Raw genomic sequence first — 15937 nt, forward strand, 5'->3', positions numbered from 1 at the left:
CACCCGCCGCCCGCCGCGGCCGCGGGGCGCCCGTCCAGGCTCAGCCGCTGCCGCCCGCCCGCGCGCGCGGACGGTGCCGGCGCCGGCGCCGGCGGCAGCCCGAGCGAGCCGGCGCCGGGCAGGGAGCCCGCGCCGAAGCACGTGCTCAGGCTCCAGTCGTGCACCACGAGGTTGCAGCTCATCGTAGTCCAGTTGGTGGCCGCCTCGGCCTCCGCCTCCTCCGCGGCGGACAGCATCGAGTGCAGCGCGGCGGTGACCTGGGGGAAGGGCGGCCGCTGGCTGGGGGTCGCGGACCAACAGGAGGACGCGAGGGCCTCAAAGGCAGGCGGGGTGCCGGCTGGGAAGGTTGGGCGCAGGCCCCGCAGCACGACCTCCTCCACCACCTGGGGTGTGGACGGTTGCATAGTGAGAGAGGGTTTTGCCTGACAATCGTGGGCGTTCCTCATTGAGTGGGTATTTGTGTGTGTGTGTGTGTGTGTGTGTGTGTGTGTGTGTGTGTGTGTGTGTGTGTGTGTGTGTCTCTGTGTGCGCGCGTGCGGCGCGGCCCGTTACGCCAAGGGGCCTGTTTGCCGACGCTGGCCGTGTCTGTGGCGGCGGCGCTCGCCTGTTGTTGCTGCATGTTGCCGTAGGGGCGCTGCCCGGTCAGCAGCTCCCACATGATGATGCCGAACGCGTACACGTCCACGCTGGAGTTGACCTGCAGCGTCGAAGCGGGCACGAGACGCACGTGTTTGACCGGGTTTTGACCGACCGCGCCGCGCCGTGACCATGCCGCCCTTGCCATGCACGGGCGCCGCTCGTCCGCCATGATGCATTCGGCGGAGATTGAGGGTGCGCACGTACATGCGCGTCAAGCGCCACGCGTTGAAACAAGCAGGCGCACCTTCTTGCTCGTGACAAGGGCCTCTGGTGCGACGTACGCGGCCGTGCCGCAGCTGTTGAAAGGGAACGTGGCGCACGAGTCGTCGTCCTCCACCCTGCGGCGGCGAGTCCGAAGGGGGCGGGGCGCAGACGCGCGCGCTGTCGGCTTTTGAGACGCCCCCCCGTGTGTTGCGCCAGGCACGCACTGCCCCGCCGGTGTCTACCCCAGTCGTGCAACTCGCCCGCGCCGCACTTCATGCCATCCACTCAACCCCCTGCTAGCCCCTGCCTGGCCACGCGCCCCCTGCGCCGCCCGCAGCCGGCGGCGCCCCGCACAATAATCCTCTGAGCGCCACGAGGGGGGCGGGGCAGATCTGAGATCCCGCACCTCGACAGCCCAAAATCGGAGATCTTTGCCGTGAACCCCCGCCTGTCCACGCTCGAGCTCTTCAGCAGCACGTTGGCAGGCTTGAGGTCGCAGTGCACCACCCCCATGCGGTGGAGGTAGGCCATGCCGCCAGCCACCTCCAGCAGCGTCAGCAGCAGCGTCGTGAGGTTCACCCTCAGCGCCTCCTGCGCCTCCCGCTGCTCCCGCTCGCGGTCTCGCGCCTCCCTGCCTTCCGGCCGCGCGCCGTGCCCGGGGCTGTGCAGCTCTGCCGGCGCTTCAAGCGCCGGGGGCGGCTGCGGGCAGCCCGCGGCGGCGGCGGCGGCGGGCGTGGGTGCGCGGTTGTGCGGGGAGAGGCCGGGGAGTGCGTCAATGGAGGCGCACTCGAAATCGGCGGCGGGCGGCAGGCGGAACGCGTTGTTGCGGATGGCGTGTGTGAGGTTTCCGAGGTCGCAGTACTCGACGACCTGGGGTGGGGGGGTTGAGGGGCGAGGGGCGGAAGGCGGAGGGGCACACGTAAGAAGGCGGCATGCTTGTCCAGGTTCCAATTCATGCGCGGGCCCGCGGCGGCCACGCGGCCAAGCGCCTTAGGGGCAGGAAAGCTCCTGCCGCCGGCCGAGGCGCCCGCGGAACGGTGGCAGCGGGCGCCAATCGGCCCGCCCGCCCTGGCCGCCCCCAACGTTGCGCCAAGTTGCGGCGCGGCCGGCGCGTGCACACGCACCTCGATATGGCAGTTTGCGTCCTGCTCCGCGCCGCAGCTGTTGGACCCACCCGCCGTCAGGCACGCCTCGAGCTCGGCGCGCGCCGCCTCGCTCGGGTGCCGCACGCACGACGCGATGACGTCGCGCACGCGCATGTCGGTGAGGCACGTGTAAGCCTGGCAGGGGCGCGGCGCAGCGTGGGTCAGCGGCGGGAGTTCTCACGCGGGCCGGGTCTGCCCGTCGTGGGAGCGGTTTGCTGTTTTGGGGTTGCAAGCGGACTAGGCAGGAGCCAGCCGAACGGGTTGACAGCCAGCAGGCCCCCACGCGGCCGTCCGCGCGCGCCCCCCGGCCGCGCGCACCTGCAGTATATTCGGGTGGCTGAGGGCCGAAAGGATGGCTATCTCGTGCGCGTTCTTCATCACGCTGCGCTCGTTGCCGGGGCCCCCTGACGCGACAACCTTGACGGCCACGACCTGGCCGCGCCACAGGCCGCGGAACACGCGCGCAAAGCCGCCCTCGCCGATCTGGGCGGTGAGCTGGAGGTCCCGGAGGTCTCCCCCCTGTTCAAGAGTTTAGGATTCAGGGTTATGTGCCAGATGGGGGGGAGGGACGGGGGTCATGAGCCAGGGGCGGCCGTGTGGCGCGCGTGCGGCGCGCCGGGGCGGGGCTGCTAGGTGTCTCGGTTGCCTGTGGGCCGGACCTCTCGTGCGTGGCTGGCCGATCCCCCTGCCGGAGCGGTGTGCTCGCGAGTGCCCTACCCTTGGTAATCCTGCGCAACCAACATCACCCCCACGAGGCACACACCACACTTACACTCATCCGCGCGCACACACACACACACACACACACACACACACACACACACACACACACTCACACACACACGCTTGCACACACACACGCACACACACACGTGCGCGCATACACACACACAACACTAACACACCCACCTCTGTGTCCTGCATCGCCGCCTCCAGCCGCCGCTGGTTCAGCTTCTCAGTAATGCCCGTCACCAGCGCGCCCGTGCTGCTGGCGCCCTGGCGCGCGACAAAGCTCCGCCCTGCAGTGTTTGCCGGGGCTGGCGGCGAGCAGCAAGGGGAGGGGGGGATGCGGAGCAACGCAGCAAGACCTCAAAAAGCGAGCTGAAGGCGGAATCGGACATAAGCAGCGTGGCATGGTCCGTCGGAGACGGCCGCCGGGCACGCTCAGTTGGGAGGCCGCGCTTCCGTCGCTGCACCCAAAGGCAGCCCCCCAAGCTCATGCACGCGTGCGCGGACTCACCTGAGAAGCTGCCGCAGCCGGCAGATACCACGCTGCCGCCCGTGGTGCTGACTGTGCTGCCCAGCTCGTAGGCATCCGCGGTGGCGCCGCCGCCGCCGCCGACGCAGTCGCGCCCAGGGCCTGTGGAGAAGCCGCTCCCGCCGCCGCGGGCGGCGGGCGCGGAGGCCCCGCCGCTGACCCGGGGCGTCCTGCCGCCACTGCTGTTGAGGGCGCCTGCGTTGGGGGCAGGCAGCAAGCGATCGGACGGTCGCCCGGGGTGGTAAGGGGAGGCCCGCGCTCCTCGTCTCTAGGAGTGTTGAGCAAGCACCCAGGAGCGCGAGGCACCAAGCAGTGGCGCAGGCCCACACCCTGGAAGAGAAGCGCACCAGCCGCCGCGCCACAAGAGTCCTTGCTTGGAGGGGTTGGCGCCCCGCGCGGCGACGCGGCCGCTCCATCCGCAGCATGGCCAGAGCCGTCGAGCGCGTCTGGCGACAGGATCGCATCCGCTGTCAGCGCCAGTACGTCCTGTGCGCCGGACAGGCGATAAAGTGATGCAATCCAAGGCCCGTCAGCGGGCCTGCTCGGCACGATGAAGCAAACGAAGGGCAGGCCAGCCACCCGCCGCGTCGCACTGAGCCACGCCAACGGGCAAGACGGCGGCCGGCGCCCGCGCGGGGGCTGACGAGCGCCCCCGCCGTTGCCGCCGCCGCGGGCACCGGGCTCGGCTTGCTCCTTTGCATCCGCCCCGCCCACCTCGTACTCGGCCTTCAAGTCTCCGGAGAGGCAGCGGAAGAGGCTGCTGCCCACCAGATCGGCGACTTCCTTCAGGTGGGCTGTGATGTCGGTGAACTCGGTCTGGGTGGTTGCATGTGCGCGTGAGGGTGGATGCGTTGATGTGTGATTGTGCAAGGGAAAGAGAGAAAAGAAAATAGAGAGGGACACAAGGAGAGAGAGTGTGTGTGGGTGTGTGTGTGCGCGCCCTCGTGTGCATGTGTGTTGAGCGCGAGAGCGCGCACAGACGTGCACACGTGTGTATCTTGTGGATGCAGTCGCCTGCGCCACGGCGGCCAGGTACGTGCATTAAGAACCTCGGCCAGCAGCAAGGAGCCACCCAGCCGCATCACCAGCCACTCCCGGCCCCAAGCTCCCCCGCACCTGCACGTCGCTGAGGCAGTAGATGCCCCCATATATGCCGTGCCCGCTCGCGCGCAGCGGCAGCAGCAGCACGCTGGTGGGTGGCCGCACGTGGCGGCTGGCGAAGAGGTCAGTGTTGACGGCGCCCAGCTGGTTGATCAGCTTCTGGACGTCGGGAATCAGCACCTGGCGGCGCGCGAATTCAAACCCAAATCGCGACAGGTATGAGGGCGGCGAGCCGGTTGAGGCGGGGGAGCAGATGCGCTGGTGTGTGCTTTGAGCGTGAGTCCTCCCCGACTCCGATCCTTGCCACGCCAAGGCTTTGACAGCAAAAAGCACAGCCGTACTGAGGCTCTGCGCGCTGGTTCTAGGCCTGGCAAATGGATGCCCCTTGGACTGCTGTCCACCAAAGGCTTGCATCACAGCTGGCTGTCGAAAGGTTGAGCGCCTATTGTGCTGCAAGGTGGCGTGCTGACTGCCGCTGCGCGTTCAGGTACGCAGGCCCCTCCACCCACCCCCGGCGCACCTGCTTCTTGTTGGTGAGCGCGATCCGCAGTATCGTGCTGCGCATGGGGATGTTTGTGCGCAGCAGCCCGCCGGCCGCCTGGATGCGCTGCACCAGCGTGAAGCTGCCGCTAAAGCTGTTCGTCGCCGCCGGCCGCCGGTGGCCGCGCACCGCCGCAGCCTGCGCGCATGCGTGCATGTGTGCGCGGCGCCAAGCGTCAGCGTCTTCCGCCGCTGAGCAAAGTGCGTGGCGTTGTGCCTCATGGCATGGGCAGACTGGTTCCTGCATGCATGGCTGGGCCCCTTTGACAAGACGATGCGTCAGCACCTATCTACGCCGGAAGTTGAAACGCCGCCCGTGCTCGTGTGTGTGCGGTGTTCCGCCGTCGCGGCGCAGGCGCTGCCCAAACGAGCCGAGCGAAGAAACGCCTTCTCTTTCAAACCCACCTGCGTGAGGTCGTCGAACAGCATCGCCGCGCTCTTGTCGGAGCTGACCAGCGCCAGCCGCAGCCACAGGTGCGCCCCCGCGCCGCCGCCGGCGCCTGGGCCGCGCCCCTTAAGCACCGCGCGGCTCCGCTGCAGCGCCGAGTGCGCGGCGGCGTCTAGGGACTGTGCGGCCTGGGGGTGCAGGCGGTCAGGGCCAAGGGGTTGGTCAGGAGGGGGCTCTGTGAAAGGGGACATCCCGTTACCACGCGGTGAGAACTTCACACCCATACCCCGGCGGCCGACTGGCGGCTCGTATACTGCCCTTTCACCACTGTTGGCCTGCCTTCCTTAAGATGGCGCCGGGATACCAGGCCTTGCACCCCGCCCTTCAGCTGCCGTGCCTTTGCCAGGCAGGGCCGGCGCGGCGTGCGCCCGAAGCCGTCCAACAGGAGGTGGGGCCAGGAAGTGCCGCGCGCGCGGGGCCAGGCTGCAACGCCGCGTAGGGCACGACGAGGCCGGCGCTCCGAGCATCAGCCGCACCTGGAGCTCCCGCGACAACGCCAGGTAGTGCTGCAGCGCCGCATCCTTCGCCACGGCAGACACGGTGGCGCCCACAAGCGCCAGATACGTCTGGAAGATGGCACCCTGCATGGGAGGCGCATGGCGCTGCGCCGTCGGTGCATGCGGGCCCCGCATGGGCGCGCGGCGGCGCCTGGGCCATGCGGCGAGCGAGGGGCTGCATAGTCCATGCATGCATGCGGGGCCGGGGCGCTCGAGCAGGTGTGTGCATTCCGCGTATGCGCGCCACAGGCCGCGTGATGGGGCGCGGTCGGTGCATGGCGGCGCTTACGCTGCATGGGCCTGTGCGTGGAAGTTGGCTCATGCAGCCTCCCGCAGCCACACAGCACTCGCGAAGGGGCCGGCAGTGTCCCCCCACATGCAGCCGCACGCCTGCATGGCGCATACGATTTTGGGAACCGGACCCTTCTGTGCCCCCACCCCCCCTGTGGCCGCTGCGTTCCGGTTGCCCCGCGCGCCCCTGGGCCCTGCTGCGCCGCCGCACCTTCAGCTCCTGGTCCTCTGGATTTGTGTACCCCACATTGAGCATTCCAAGCAGCTGCTCTTTCAGGCCGCCCCTGATGCACACGCCATGGATCGCCCTGAGCCCCGCTTTTGCCAGCGGCCGCCAGTCCTCCGGCGGCGGCGCGCCCGCTGGGACGCCGCCGGCCCCGGGCGCGCGCCAGCTGACGATCCCGCCGCTGCCGCTGTCGCGGCTGCCGGCACCGCCGATGGGCATAGTTCCTACGTCACCCTTCAAGGCTGGCTCGAGGCTGCTGCAGTTTGCGGGCAGCAGTGCAGCAAGGACTGGCAGCGACACAGCTGCCGAGCAGCTGCCGACGGCGCCGACCGTCATGAAGTGCGCATGGTCCGCAGACAGCACCGTCAAGCTGCATGCGGCAGCAAGACAGCACAAAGGGGAGGCTAGGATCAGCACGAGGAATCGCGCGCAGCTGCCAGTGCGCCTATGCGTGCCGCGTCCAGCGATGTTGCACAAAGCTGCCGCGCGTACTGACGGCGCGCCGCCCTCTTCCTCCGGCCTGCCTCGGTGCAACGTGCTAACCGTGCTGTGGGCAGGGAACTGCGAGTGCTGATATCACCCCCATGCTGAACCCTGCAGAAGTTGTTCACACCCCACCTGGCGTAGGAAGCATTGCAGTCAGCTGCGATCAGGTGCAGAGCCTTTCGCAGCGCGTGCACCGGCGCGTCTCGCTCGCCACTGCCTTCTGTGAAGCGTCCCAGCAGCTGGCTCACCTGGCAATGATTGCAACAATGTGAGGGGGTGCCCCTTGCTTAAAGACCAAGCGTTCAGCCAGCATTCAAAATGCATGCCGTACTTCACACCCAGACGCATCAGGCGCCCGAGACCGCCTCAGCCATGTGAGTGCTGCCGGCCACGCCGCTGTACCGCACTGTCTAGTTATACTCACTTTAAGCAGTGTCTGCTGAACGGCTTGGAGCTCCGTCTGATTCAGGAGACCCCAGGCCCCAGCCCACGCCTGGCCATCCTCGACGGGCTGAGCAGGCCCTGCCTCGACCTCTACATAGGAGCCTTTCGACGTAGCCTTCACATTGTCTGAAGACGGCTGCTCTTCGCAGGGTGCCTGCAAGACAGGAACCTCCTGAGGGCCCACGTCCGCCTTGGGCCGGGAGCTACCGCACCCCATGGCGCTGTAGTGACTAGAGATTAGATCTTCTGTTCATGGCGCCGACGTCACCCGGGGTAGCACGGGGACGGCACCAGACCGCGATTGCCCAGGGGGTGAATGACGGGCACGCAGAGCCGTGTTTGTGGTACTTATGTACGAGAAACGCTCAAATTGAACGGAGATATTCGTAGATGAAACAGACAACCCACCGCCGAACCAAAATGTTGCCACACTCGACGCGCAGTCCCTGGCTCATGCTGCGTCGAGCAAACGGCGCGCAGGGTGCACAGTGCCGATGCCCCAGTCACAGGGCTGTATGTGACTCTGTCAACGGTTTACTGCTCAATCTTGTTGGAGTCATCCTCAAGTGTCAATGCATCTTGACGATTAAATGAGCCCACATCTAAGGCGTGCTGCTGCGATCATGCGAAGGGCGAGCAAGGGTGTGCCAAGCGTCACAGCACAATTACACACGCGTGGGTGTGCTCGATAGCCCTGGCCTGGGCGAGCTGTGGGCAATTTTGGCTTGAAGAACTCCCAAACAAGTGAGATTGCCGATTGAGACAGCAGGGCGCATCCAGGACCCCTGCTCTTATCTCACCTCTTGCCCGGCCTCCCCTTGCCATTTGTCAGGCCCATTGGAGGGGTGTATGCATTGTGGCTGTGATCGTCATACGATCTTAATACTAAAACTTTAACTTCCAATGGTGTTGCCACATCTATCGTGGTGGTCAAATTGTCAAACGCGTCCGGCCCACCACCCCCACTGGCCCCTGCGAACGTTACAGAGAACACTCAACCAGCCCGCCTCGGGGAACACGGCGATACGGCGGATGAGCAGACTTGCATGCTGGTGGAAGTGCAGCAGCTGAAAGCTGTGATCATGCAACGCCAAGCAAATGCTGCCAATTCACTGCGCGGTGCGCAGCGGTCCCAGGGGCCCCACCAGACAGTGCTCACACGCCGCACCATGAGACTGGACCGCAAAACAAACTGACTATGTGCTGCTTTTAGTACTGTCCCCGACAACTTACATAATCAATTCCCGCCCCGAGGACCCGGTCGAGCCAGGGCGGCCACAGTCGCCGTTCACACGGCGTGCGGGTGTGAATTGCACACACCATCAGGGGTTCCCGAAACCACGCGCGTTGAGGAATAGTCGTGTTTTGTTTCGGTTTAATTGTGAGTATCGTTATACCTCGCTACTTCACAACACCCTCACTCGTGTCGGAGTGCTTCCCTGACCACTTTCACACCCTTGATTGAAACGAAACTTGGGCATTGACGGTTCCGTGTCTCTGTCCATGCAATTCAATGCGAAATTGCTGAATCAACACCTAATCAAGTGTTAATCGAAAGGAAAACACGCTGCCAATCACCCAACGAAGGCGCAGGAACTAAGGAACACCAGCTTGGCCACCGTAGGACCTTGTCCGCTGGTGTTCATACCGTCAAACTTGTCTCAGAACACTCCGTGGTGCTGGTTGAGTAATTGTTGGTCAGGGGAGCACCCGTTGGTGCAGGCAAGGCCTTGCCACTTGAAAGTGTTTGCCCTCCGGCCATTACTCGCTTCGTAGCCGTCTGCAAGTCGAGCAGGTGCGCAGTAAGGGCGCTAACATGCTTTCACAAGCATCATTCGTGGGCTAGGGTGTGATTTTCTGGAGTCTGGGCCTGTCACACCTTGTCCAAGTCACTACGGCATTGGCCGGGCGATGCAGGCAGGATCGCCGTCCCAGGATGCTCCAGACACTAATGTGCAACTCTCAATACCTCTGCGGTTGCTACGCCGTGCGCAGATATGGTTGCTGAGGTGCCGGCTAATGTGCGGCGGCCCGCCGCTCCCCTCAACGGTTGGGAAGCTGCAAAGCCAGCATGGGCCACTGCAGGGTGGGACCCCCGCGCCGCAGCGGTGGCCGTCAACGCGACACCCTCTGCAACCAAATCGGGCTGCGGCCGCGACGCTTGTGTCACGGCCGTCACTGCTGGGACGGAAGCCCACCAGGCCCTGGCGGGGCCGTCGCCCGCCGGCTGCGCTGCGCGCCTGGGCGCTGGCTCCCCGCCCACGCACAGCTCGCTCACGGAGCACTTCAAGCCCCGGTCGCCCGGCACCGGAACCGGTGTGTTCATCCCTTTGGCCGGCAGCTCACCAAGCGCAAAGGCCCGCCGCAACAAGGCCGCCCGCGCCGCCGCCGCTGCGGCTGCCGCGGCGACGCGCGCAATGGCGGCGGCGCCGCAGGAGACCCAGGGAAGCAGGGGCGGTGCCGCAGCGGCAGAGCGCCCCCTGCGAGGCCCGCACCCGGCCTCTGCCTCGTGCGACGTCCCGGGTCAGGCGCCTGCTGCGCTTGGCTGCGGGCTGGGCGCGGCGCTGGCATCAGCCCACAGCGGCAGGGGTCTGACACAGACACTATTCAGCGACAAACTGCCGCGCGTGGTCGAGCAAACGGGATCGGGCTCGTTCATTGGCCAGGCGCCGCCGCTGTGCACGATGTACCGCATAGTGGCGCCGCAGCACACGCAGCAGATGCAGCAGGTGCAGCAGATGCAGCAGATGCAGCAGGTGCAGCAGGTGCAGCAGGTGCAGCGGGTGCAGCAGGTGCAGCAGCCGTTTCTGCAGCAGGCTCAGCCCGGCCGCGCCGCCGCCGCTGCGGCCGCGCAGGCCGCTCTGACCGCAGCCGCCGCCGCCCTGAGCGCCGCGCAGCAAGCTGCGCAAGGCGGCGCCGGCGCAGCGCGGTCAGGTGAGGCGGGCGCGCGCGTCGCAGCAGCCGCGGAGCTGCTGCAGCAGGCGCAGCTGCTGCAGCAGCAGGCGTCCGCCCAGCACGCCGCGGACTGGCAGCGCTGGAGCGCGCAGGGGGCTGACACCTCACCTTTTTTGCAGCAGCAACAGACCTGGGGGCAGCCGCAAGCACAGTACAGCTGCTCAAGCTCCCTGGACGCTACCATGGGCGAGCCCCTGTGCTCTCTAGGGTCTGGCACTTTGTGCCTCTCGGGAAGCGGGGCGCTCTCATGCCTCGACAGCCTCCCCTCCCTGTCTGCGCCCATGCCCGACGCACTCTGCAGCATAGATCAAGTCCACGATCACCATCGCGCTCATTTCAGCAGCCAGCTCCACGCCAGCGGCACTCGCTCGCGGCCTCAGCCGCTGCTGGACCAGCCACTGCTTGGGCTCGGCTCGTTCAGCCTTTGGCCTGCAGGCGGCGATAGCGCGGAGCAGGCGCGCGCACATGCCCCCCAGCAGGAGCACGAGGCGCGCCAGCACGCGCAGCGCAGCGGCGTTGGTGGCTGCGATTTGGGTCAGTTTGTGGACCTTGAGGGGGCCCAGATCACCTCTCTGCTGTTTGCTGCCCACCTCCAATGAGTGAAAACACACATGAAAACAACCCCACGTGCACGCAAGCCACCCGTTGGGCCAAGCCGAGGCAAATCCCACAGCCATCGTCCATACCCCGCCAGTCAACGCCCATGAGGCAGTGCACGCGCACCCACCTGCTCACCGCGCTGCCCTTTCGACCCACGCTTTGTGTAGCCGAGTCGCCCTGGTTTGGCAGGTGGCTCAACCCCAGTGGCATCCACACCCTTTCCTTCTCTACACACTTTGCGCAAAGTATAAACTTGCTCACGCATGGGTGTTTGCATGCCCTTGATAAGCACCCAGCCTCGCCGTTCCCATTTGCATAGCACCGCGTCACAAGCGCACGCACTGCTGTCACCCACCAACGCACGCCGAAACCCACTTGTTGCCAAAACCCACAACGCAGCGCCCGCGCTGCAGCAACACATACACACTGCACATCCTCAACACAGGATTTCCAGGGATAGCGGGGGTTGCTTGGCTGGTGGTCGCCGGCAATGAGCATTGCGTGCCTAGCGACGTTGCGCCACCCGTTGCAGCGGCGGCACCGCGAGCCTCTGGCACGCACTGACCGCATGCTGGGGGCGGATGGTGTTGAATCCGGAACCGTCAGATGATGCGCTTTTAATCCTTGCCCCCCTTCCTCGTTTTCCGTGCAACCCTGCACCTGCACGGGCGACTTGACGGCGCGCACGTACGCCGCCGCATTACAACGGGCCAACGCATGGCCGACGTCAACACTGAATTTGCACCACATGGGCATTTGCAGTGCCGAGCTGGGGCATGCCCATTGTCAGTCGCATACATTTGAGAGTCTGCAACCTCATATCAGAGCGGCAAACTTGGCCCGCATGTGGTCTTTGAAAACACGCGCTGAGAGCGATGGCCAATAGAGCCTCATCCGTGCGGCAGCTGCTGGCTGCGCAAGGGTGCGGCGGGCGGATACGTGGCTGGAAGCGCTTGGCAGGCGCACGTTTGCAGCCAGCCTGTGGATTGATTTGGCCCAAACCTTGATCGTGGTGTTTGCGGCCGACATTTTAACGTGCGGATTGCTCTTGAGTTGGTTGCTAATTTGACAGGACGGCGGGGCCGCTGGTCTGCGGGTCCCCAGACGCACTATGCACCTTCTACGACACGTCACCTTTTGAAACAGTTGCGGTGCGCGTTGCCCTCGCTGCCCATGCACCAATCGCGACCCGTGCCTGCCTCGCCCGATGCGCGAGTGGCCTGACCTCGCTCCTCGCGCGTAAGCCGCGGCGGCCGGCACGTCGCACAACCTCCGAACAATGCAAACGGCGCCGCGTCCGGCCTCATGGGGGGGCCGGCGGTCACCTGCCCACTGGCCAAGCCGTGGCCGCACCTCGCTCAAAATTGTGTGCGCCCAGCTGCCCAAGCACCTGTGAACTTCTGCGAAAGCATCCCCCCTTGATCCGTTGATATGACGCGCACGGCGTGTGCGCCTGATCGAGAGGCAGGGGCTGAGCCTTGACACCACCATTTCCGACCGCCCACTGGGTGGCGCCCCTTCAAACGCTACGCGGCGACGCTGCCATGTTCCTGCCGTTTTGCGGGTGTGAAGTGGGATCCCTGGCACGCGCGCGCAGCAAGTGCAGCCTGCTTCCTTTCCTCGGGCCGCGATCACCTGCCCCCCGCCCCTCACTTTGGAACAACACACTGCGCGCGTTTACACCTGCATGTTCTGCCGCACGGCAAAAACGCGGCCGCGGCACCCCAACACAGTGCTGCATTCGCGCCGGCGCGGCGCCTGCTTCCCACAGGCGCAGCGCCTGCGGCGTCGCCTGCCGCTTCAAAGGCAGAGCTGATGTTGCGGTCCCTGCTTCCTCTTCAGCAGGGTCCTTGTCTCTGCGGCATGGCACTGAACACATGATTTGCATTCAGTGCGCCGGAGTGCCCGCCCACCTGCGCATCCCCATCCGTTGCATGCTCTATGGCTGGGGCCGCTGCGCGCCGGGGGCGGCCTGAGACGTGCCCGCGTGCACCCTGCCCCACCCGCACCCCCCCACCCCTCTCCAACCCCCTGCTGCCCAGCGCTGCAGGGCGGGCCGCCTCCCCCCTTCGCGCTGCCCCATCACAGTTCTGACAGCGCCAACCCGTTGATGAGTCTCACGCTGCGTCGTTTTGCCCCGCGTCTTGTGTGCGGCGTCCCGCACCTCCCTGTATAAGTGCCCAGAGCCAAGGCGTCCGAGCTGCGCGGCGCCTGCCACTGGTGTAAGCCTCAAAGCTTTCTAATCGAAGCTATTTATGATACGTGGGGCGGGCAGGCGTTGTTCAGCCGCAGTGAAACCGGCGCGCTGCGTTTCTGCGCACACACGGAACTGCTTTGAGGACGCAGCGCCGCAGTGACCATCAGAGACTGAGTGCTGGACCCTGCGCGCCCCCCATGTGTCTGGATGATCCGGATGACAGCCTTATGTTTCCACAATTTCAGCCGTACGTTCCTGCTACTGGACGTTGGAGGTGGGATACGAGCCCTTTTCAAGGGGTCCCCTCTCATCGAGATTCACAGCGACTGTGGTGGGCGCTTGCGACGGGGAAGCGGCTCCGCGGTCGGTTGGAAAACACTTTGGGTGGCCAACGCTTGCTCCGACCCAGCCTGCGACAACGCCATTTGAATGAGAACGTCCTCATTTTGCGCCTATTCCACAGAGGTTCTCACCGCCCACCCCACCCGGGGTGACCTGGCGTGCCCTTATCGGGTGGCCTCGGGCACCCGCGGCAGCATGCTATGTTTGAGTGTTTTGTGATACAGTAGCGGTATTCCTGCAAAAGCCGCTGCGCATCTCACACAGTGTGGCTCGTGGGCCTGCGACTGCAGCGCATCAACGCTCGCGAAGGGCGGGTTTTTGAGTCTTTTTAGAATCATGTATTCTGCCTTGTTTGCGGGTCGACGCTAAGCCGGAGCTTCGGACGGAGCTTCAGTCGAACAGAGCTTCCGCGTCGCCTTCCTGAGAGGCTTCAGCTCGTCGAAAGCCTCGTAGAGTAATTGTTATAACACTCAGGTGCGATGGCCTGACCTACGGAGTAGTTTCTCCTCCAGACTGGCAAGCCGGGGCGGTCGAGACCCTCGCTCGCGGGGTGGCCGCCGGGGTTGTTGGTGTCACGATATCTCAATGTTTGGTGGCTTCAAGTGCTGCTCCGCCGTTGGCACTCGTGTACGTCGCTCGGCGCCCAGCGGGCGCTCCGATGTGCGTGTCAAGTTGCGGCCAGGCAACCCACCCCCTACCCCCACCCCTCCATCACAGCCGTCAGCATTGTGCCATGCCGGCTGCCTGCCGTTGACAGCCAGCTCCTGGTGGTGTGAGCAGCGGCTGGGCTGTCGAGTCAGCGGTACGCGCTCTCCCATTCAATGGACGGGCTGTTGACAGGGAGCGGCGGCGCCGCCTACTTTGACGGCTCGCCCCCGCGCCAGGCGCCCCCCAGTACAGCGAGCGACCAGCGGCCGCCACCCGACCAGGCGCCCCCCGCCGGCGCGCCGCCACCGGCGCGTGCGCGCCCGGCGCGGCAGCGGGCGGCGCGGGTCCGCAAGCGTGTGAGCGGGGAGGGCAGCGAGAGTGATGCGTCCTACAAGCAGTCATCTCAGTCAGGTTGGGAGTCTGCTTCAGGCTCCGAAGGGTACCTACCCAAGAAGCGCAAGGTGAGGCCGCCCCCACTGGTCTTCGGCGCAGCGGTCGCGCGGGCTCGAGGCACACGCGCGCCCCGGCCGCGGCGCTGATGTTGAGCCCAACAGGCGCGGCTTTCCTGGTGGGGGCCACGCAGACCCAATGCATGTTTCTCCGCATTTTGCGGTACACACGCACGCGCCTGCTGCCCTCGTGCTCGTGCTTCGCAGGCGGCGCCTAGGGTAAGGGTCCGGGGACCGCGGAAGCGAGCGGCTGCGCCCCCCAAGGCCGCTTCCAACCGACAACAGCACCAGCAGCAGCTGATGCAGTTGCAGCAGCAGCAACGGCCGCCGCCTCAGCATCCACCAATGACGTTGCAGCAGCAGCAGGAGCAGCGGCAGCACCACCTGCTGTTGCAGCAACAGATGCATCAGCAGCAACAGCAGCAGCTGCGGCAACTGCAGCAACAGCAGCAGCTAGCCAGTGGCCGCACAGGCGAGCTTGCCAACCAGGCTCCCTGGCTGGCTGGCAGTGCGGCAAGCTGGGACATGGCAGCACAACAGCAGCAGCAACAGCAGCAACAGCAGCAACAGCAGCAACAGCACATGGGTGGGCTCATACATGACCGCCCCTGGGGCAGTTTTGACGGGGATTGGCCTGCAGACATGGGCCGTGCCAGGCTCGGGGCAGCGGAGGGAGGGAGCCTGGGTGGCTTGGCATTCAGCCAGCAGCAGCAGCAGCAGCAGCAGCAGCAGCAGCAGCAGCAGCAGCAGCAGCAGCTTGGTATGGACGGCGGTGGTGGCGATGAGCTTGGTGGACCCATGCGGTCCGCTTCGCTCGATTGGCGAAGCCAGCAGCAGGGTGTTCTGATCATGCAGCAGCAGCAGCAGCTGTTCCAGCAACAGCAGGCACAGCTGCGCCAGCAGCAGCAGCAGCAGCAGCAGCAGCAGCAGCAGCAGCAGCAGCAGCAGCAGCAGCAGCAGCAGCAGCAACAGCAGCAGCCCTGGCACCACCAGCAGCAGGACTGGCTGCAGCAGCACTCACATCCCCAGGCCCCCACGGCCGACCGCTCGAGCTTGTGGGGAGGCGCCCCCACGGGCGCCGCCCCGCTGCAGCTGCAGCCGCCGGCCGGGCCGCAACCCCAGCCCCCCGCGTTTGCGGCGCCTGGCACGGGCAGCCTCGGGCGCGCAAGCAGCCTCGGGCCCGCCGGCAGCCTGGGTGGGCCGGCGGGGTCTGGGGACGGCGGTCTGCCCGGACTGCCGGATGTGAGCAGCATGCCGACCCCTTACCTCGCGACGCTGCTCGAACGCGTCACGACGCGCCTACGCACCGGCGGCGGCGGCCGCGGCGGCGCGCTAGTCAGGATGCACCAGCTAATCTCGAAGGAGCTGGACGGGCGGCGCGGCGCGCACGGCGGCGCAGGGCCGGGCGCGGGACCTGCGCGCGGCGCCGGCCCCGAACTGGCGCGGCAGACGAGCGGTGGCGGCGGC

The 15937-nt window shown here is 66.2% G+C and overlaps 3 protein-coding genes across 3 annotated transcripts; 2 read left to right on the forward strand and 1 right to left on the reverse strand.

Moving 5' to 3' along the window:
• Positions 1–315: 315 nt before the first annotated feature.
• On the reverse strand, positions 316–7496 carry MNEG_7003 (Serine/threonine-protein kinase ppk16; the record flags this gene model as incomplete). The annotated part of the gene is made up of 17 exons (XM_014044522.1): positions 316–383; positions 553–697; positions 884–977; positions 1250–1713; positions 1968–2123; positions 2307–2507; positions 2898–3025; positions 3229–3441; positions 3594–3732; positions 3961–4062; positions 4363–4527; positions 4868–5026; positions 5293–5463; positions 5812–5916; positions 6335–6719; positions 6968–7083; positions 7464–7496. 17 exons carry the CDS (start codon positions 7494–7496, stop codon positions 316–318), a joined length of 2844 nt encoding a protein of 947 aa, XP_013899976.1.
• Positions 7497–9276: 1780 nt separating this feature from the next.
• Positions 9277–10540, forward strand: MNEG_7004 (hypothetical protein; the record flags this gene model as incomplete). Its single annotated transcript, XM_014044523.1, has 2 exons — positions 9277–10213; positions 10536–10540. The coding sequence occupies 2 exons, from the start codon at positions 9277–9279 to the stop codon at positions 10538–10540; spliced, it is 942 nt and encodes a 313-aa protein (XP_013899977.1).
• A 3654-nt stretch (positions 10541–14194) lies between these two features.
• Positions 14195–14482, forward strand: MNEG_7005 (hypothetical protein; the record flags this gene model as incomplete). Its single annotated transcript, XM_014044524.1, has 1 exon — positions 14195–14482. A coding segment is annotated over one exon (288 nt), but the record flags the coding sequence as incomplete, so codon positions are not given.
• Between the last annotated feature and the right edge of the window lie 1455 nt (positions 14483–15937).

Source organism: Monoraphidium neglectum (assembly GCF_000611645.1).
Source record: "Monoraphidium neglectum strain SAG 48.87 unplaced genomic scaffold scaffold01200, whole genome shotgun sequence".
Classification (NCBI taxonomy): domain Eukaryota; kingdom Viridiplantae; phylum Chlorophyta; class Chlorophyceae; order Sphaeropleales; family Selenastraceae; genus Monoraphidium; species Monoraphidium neglectum.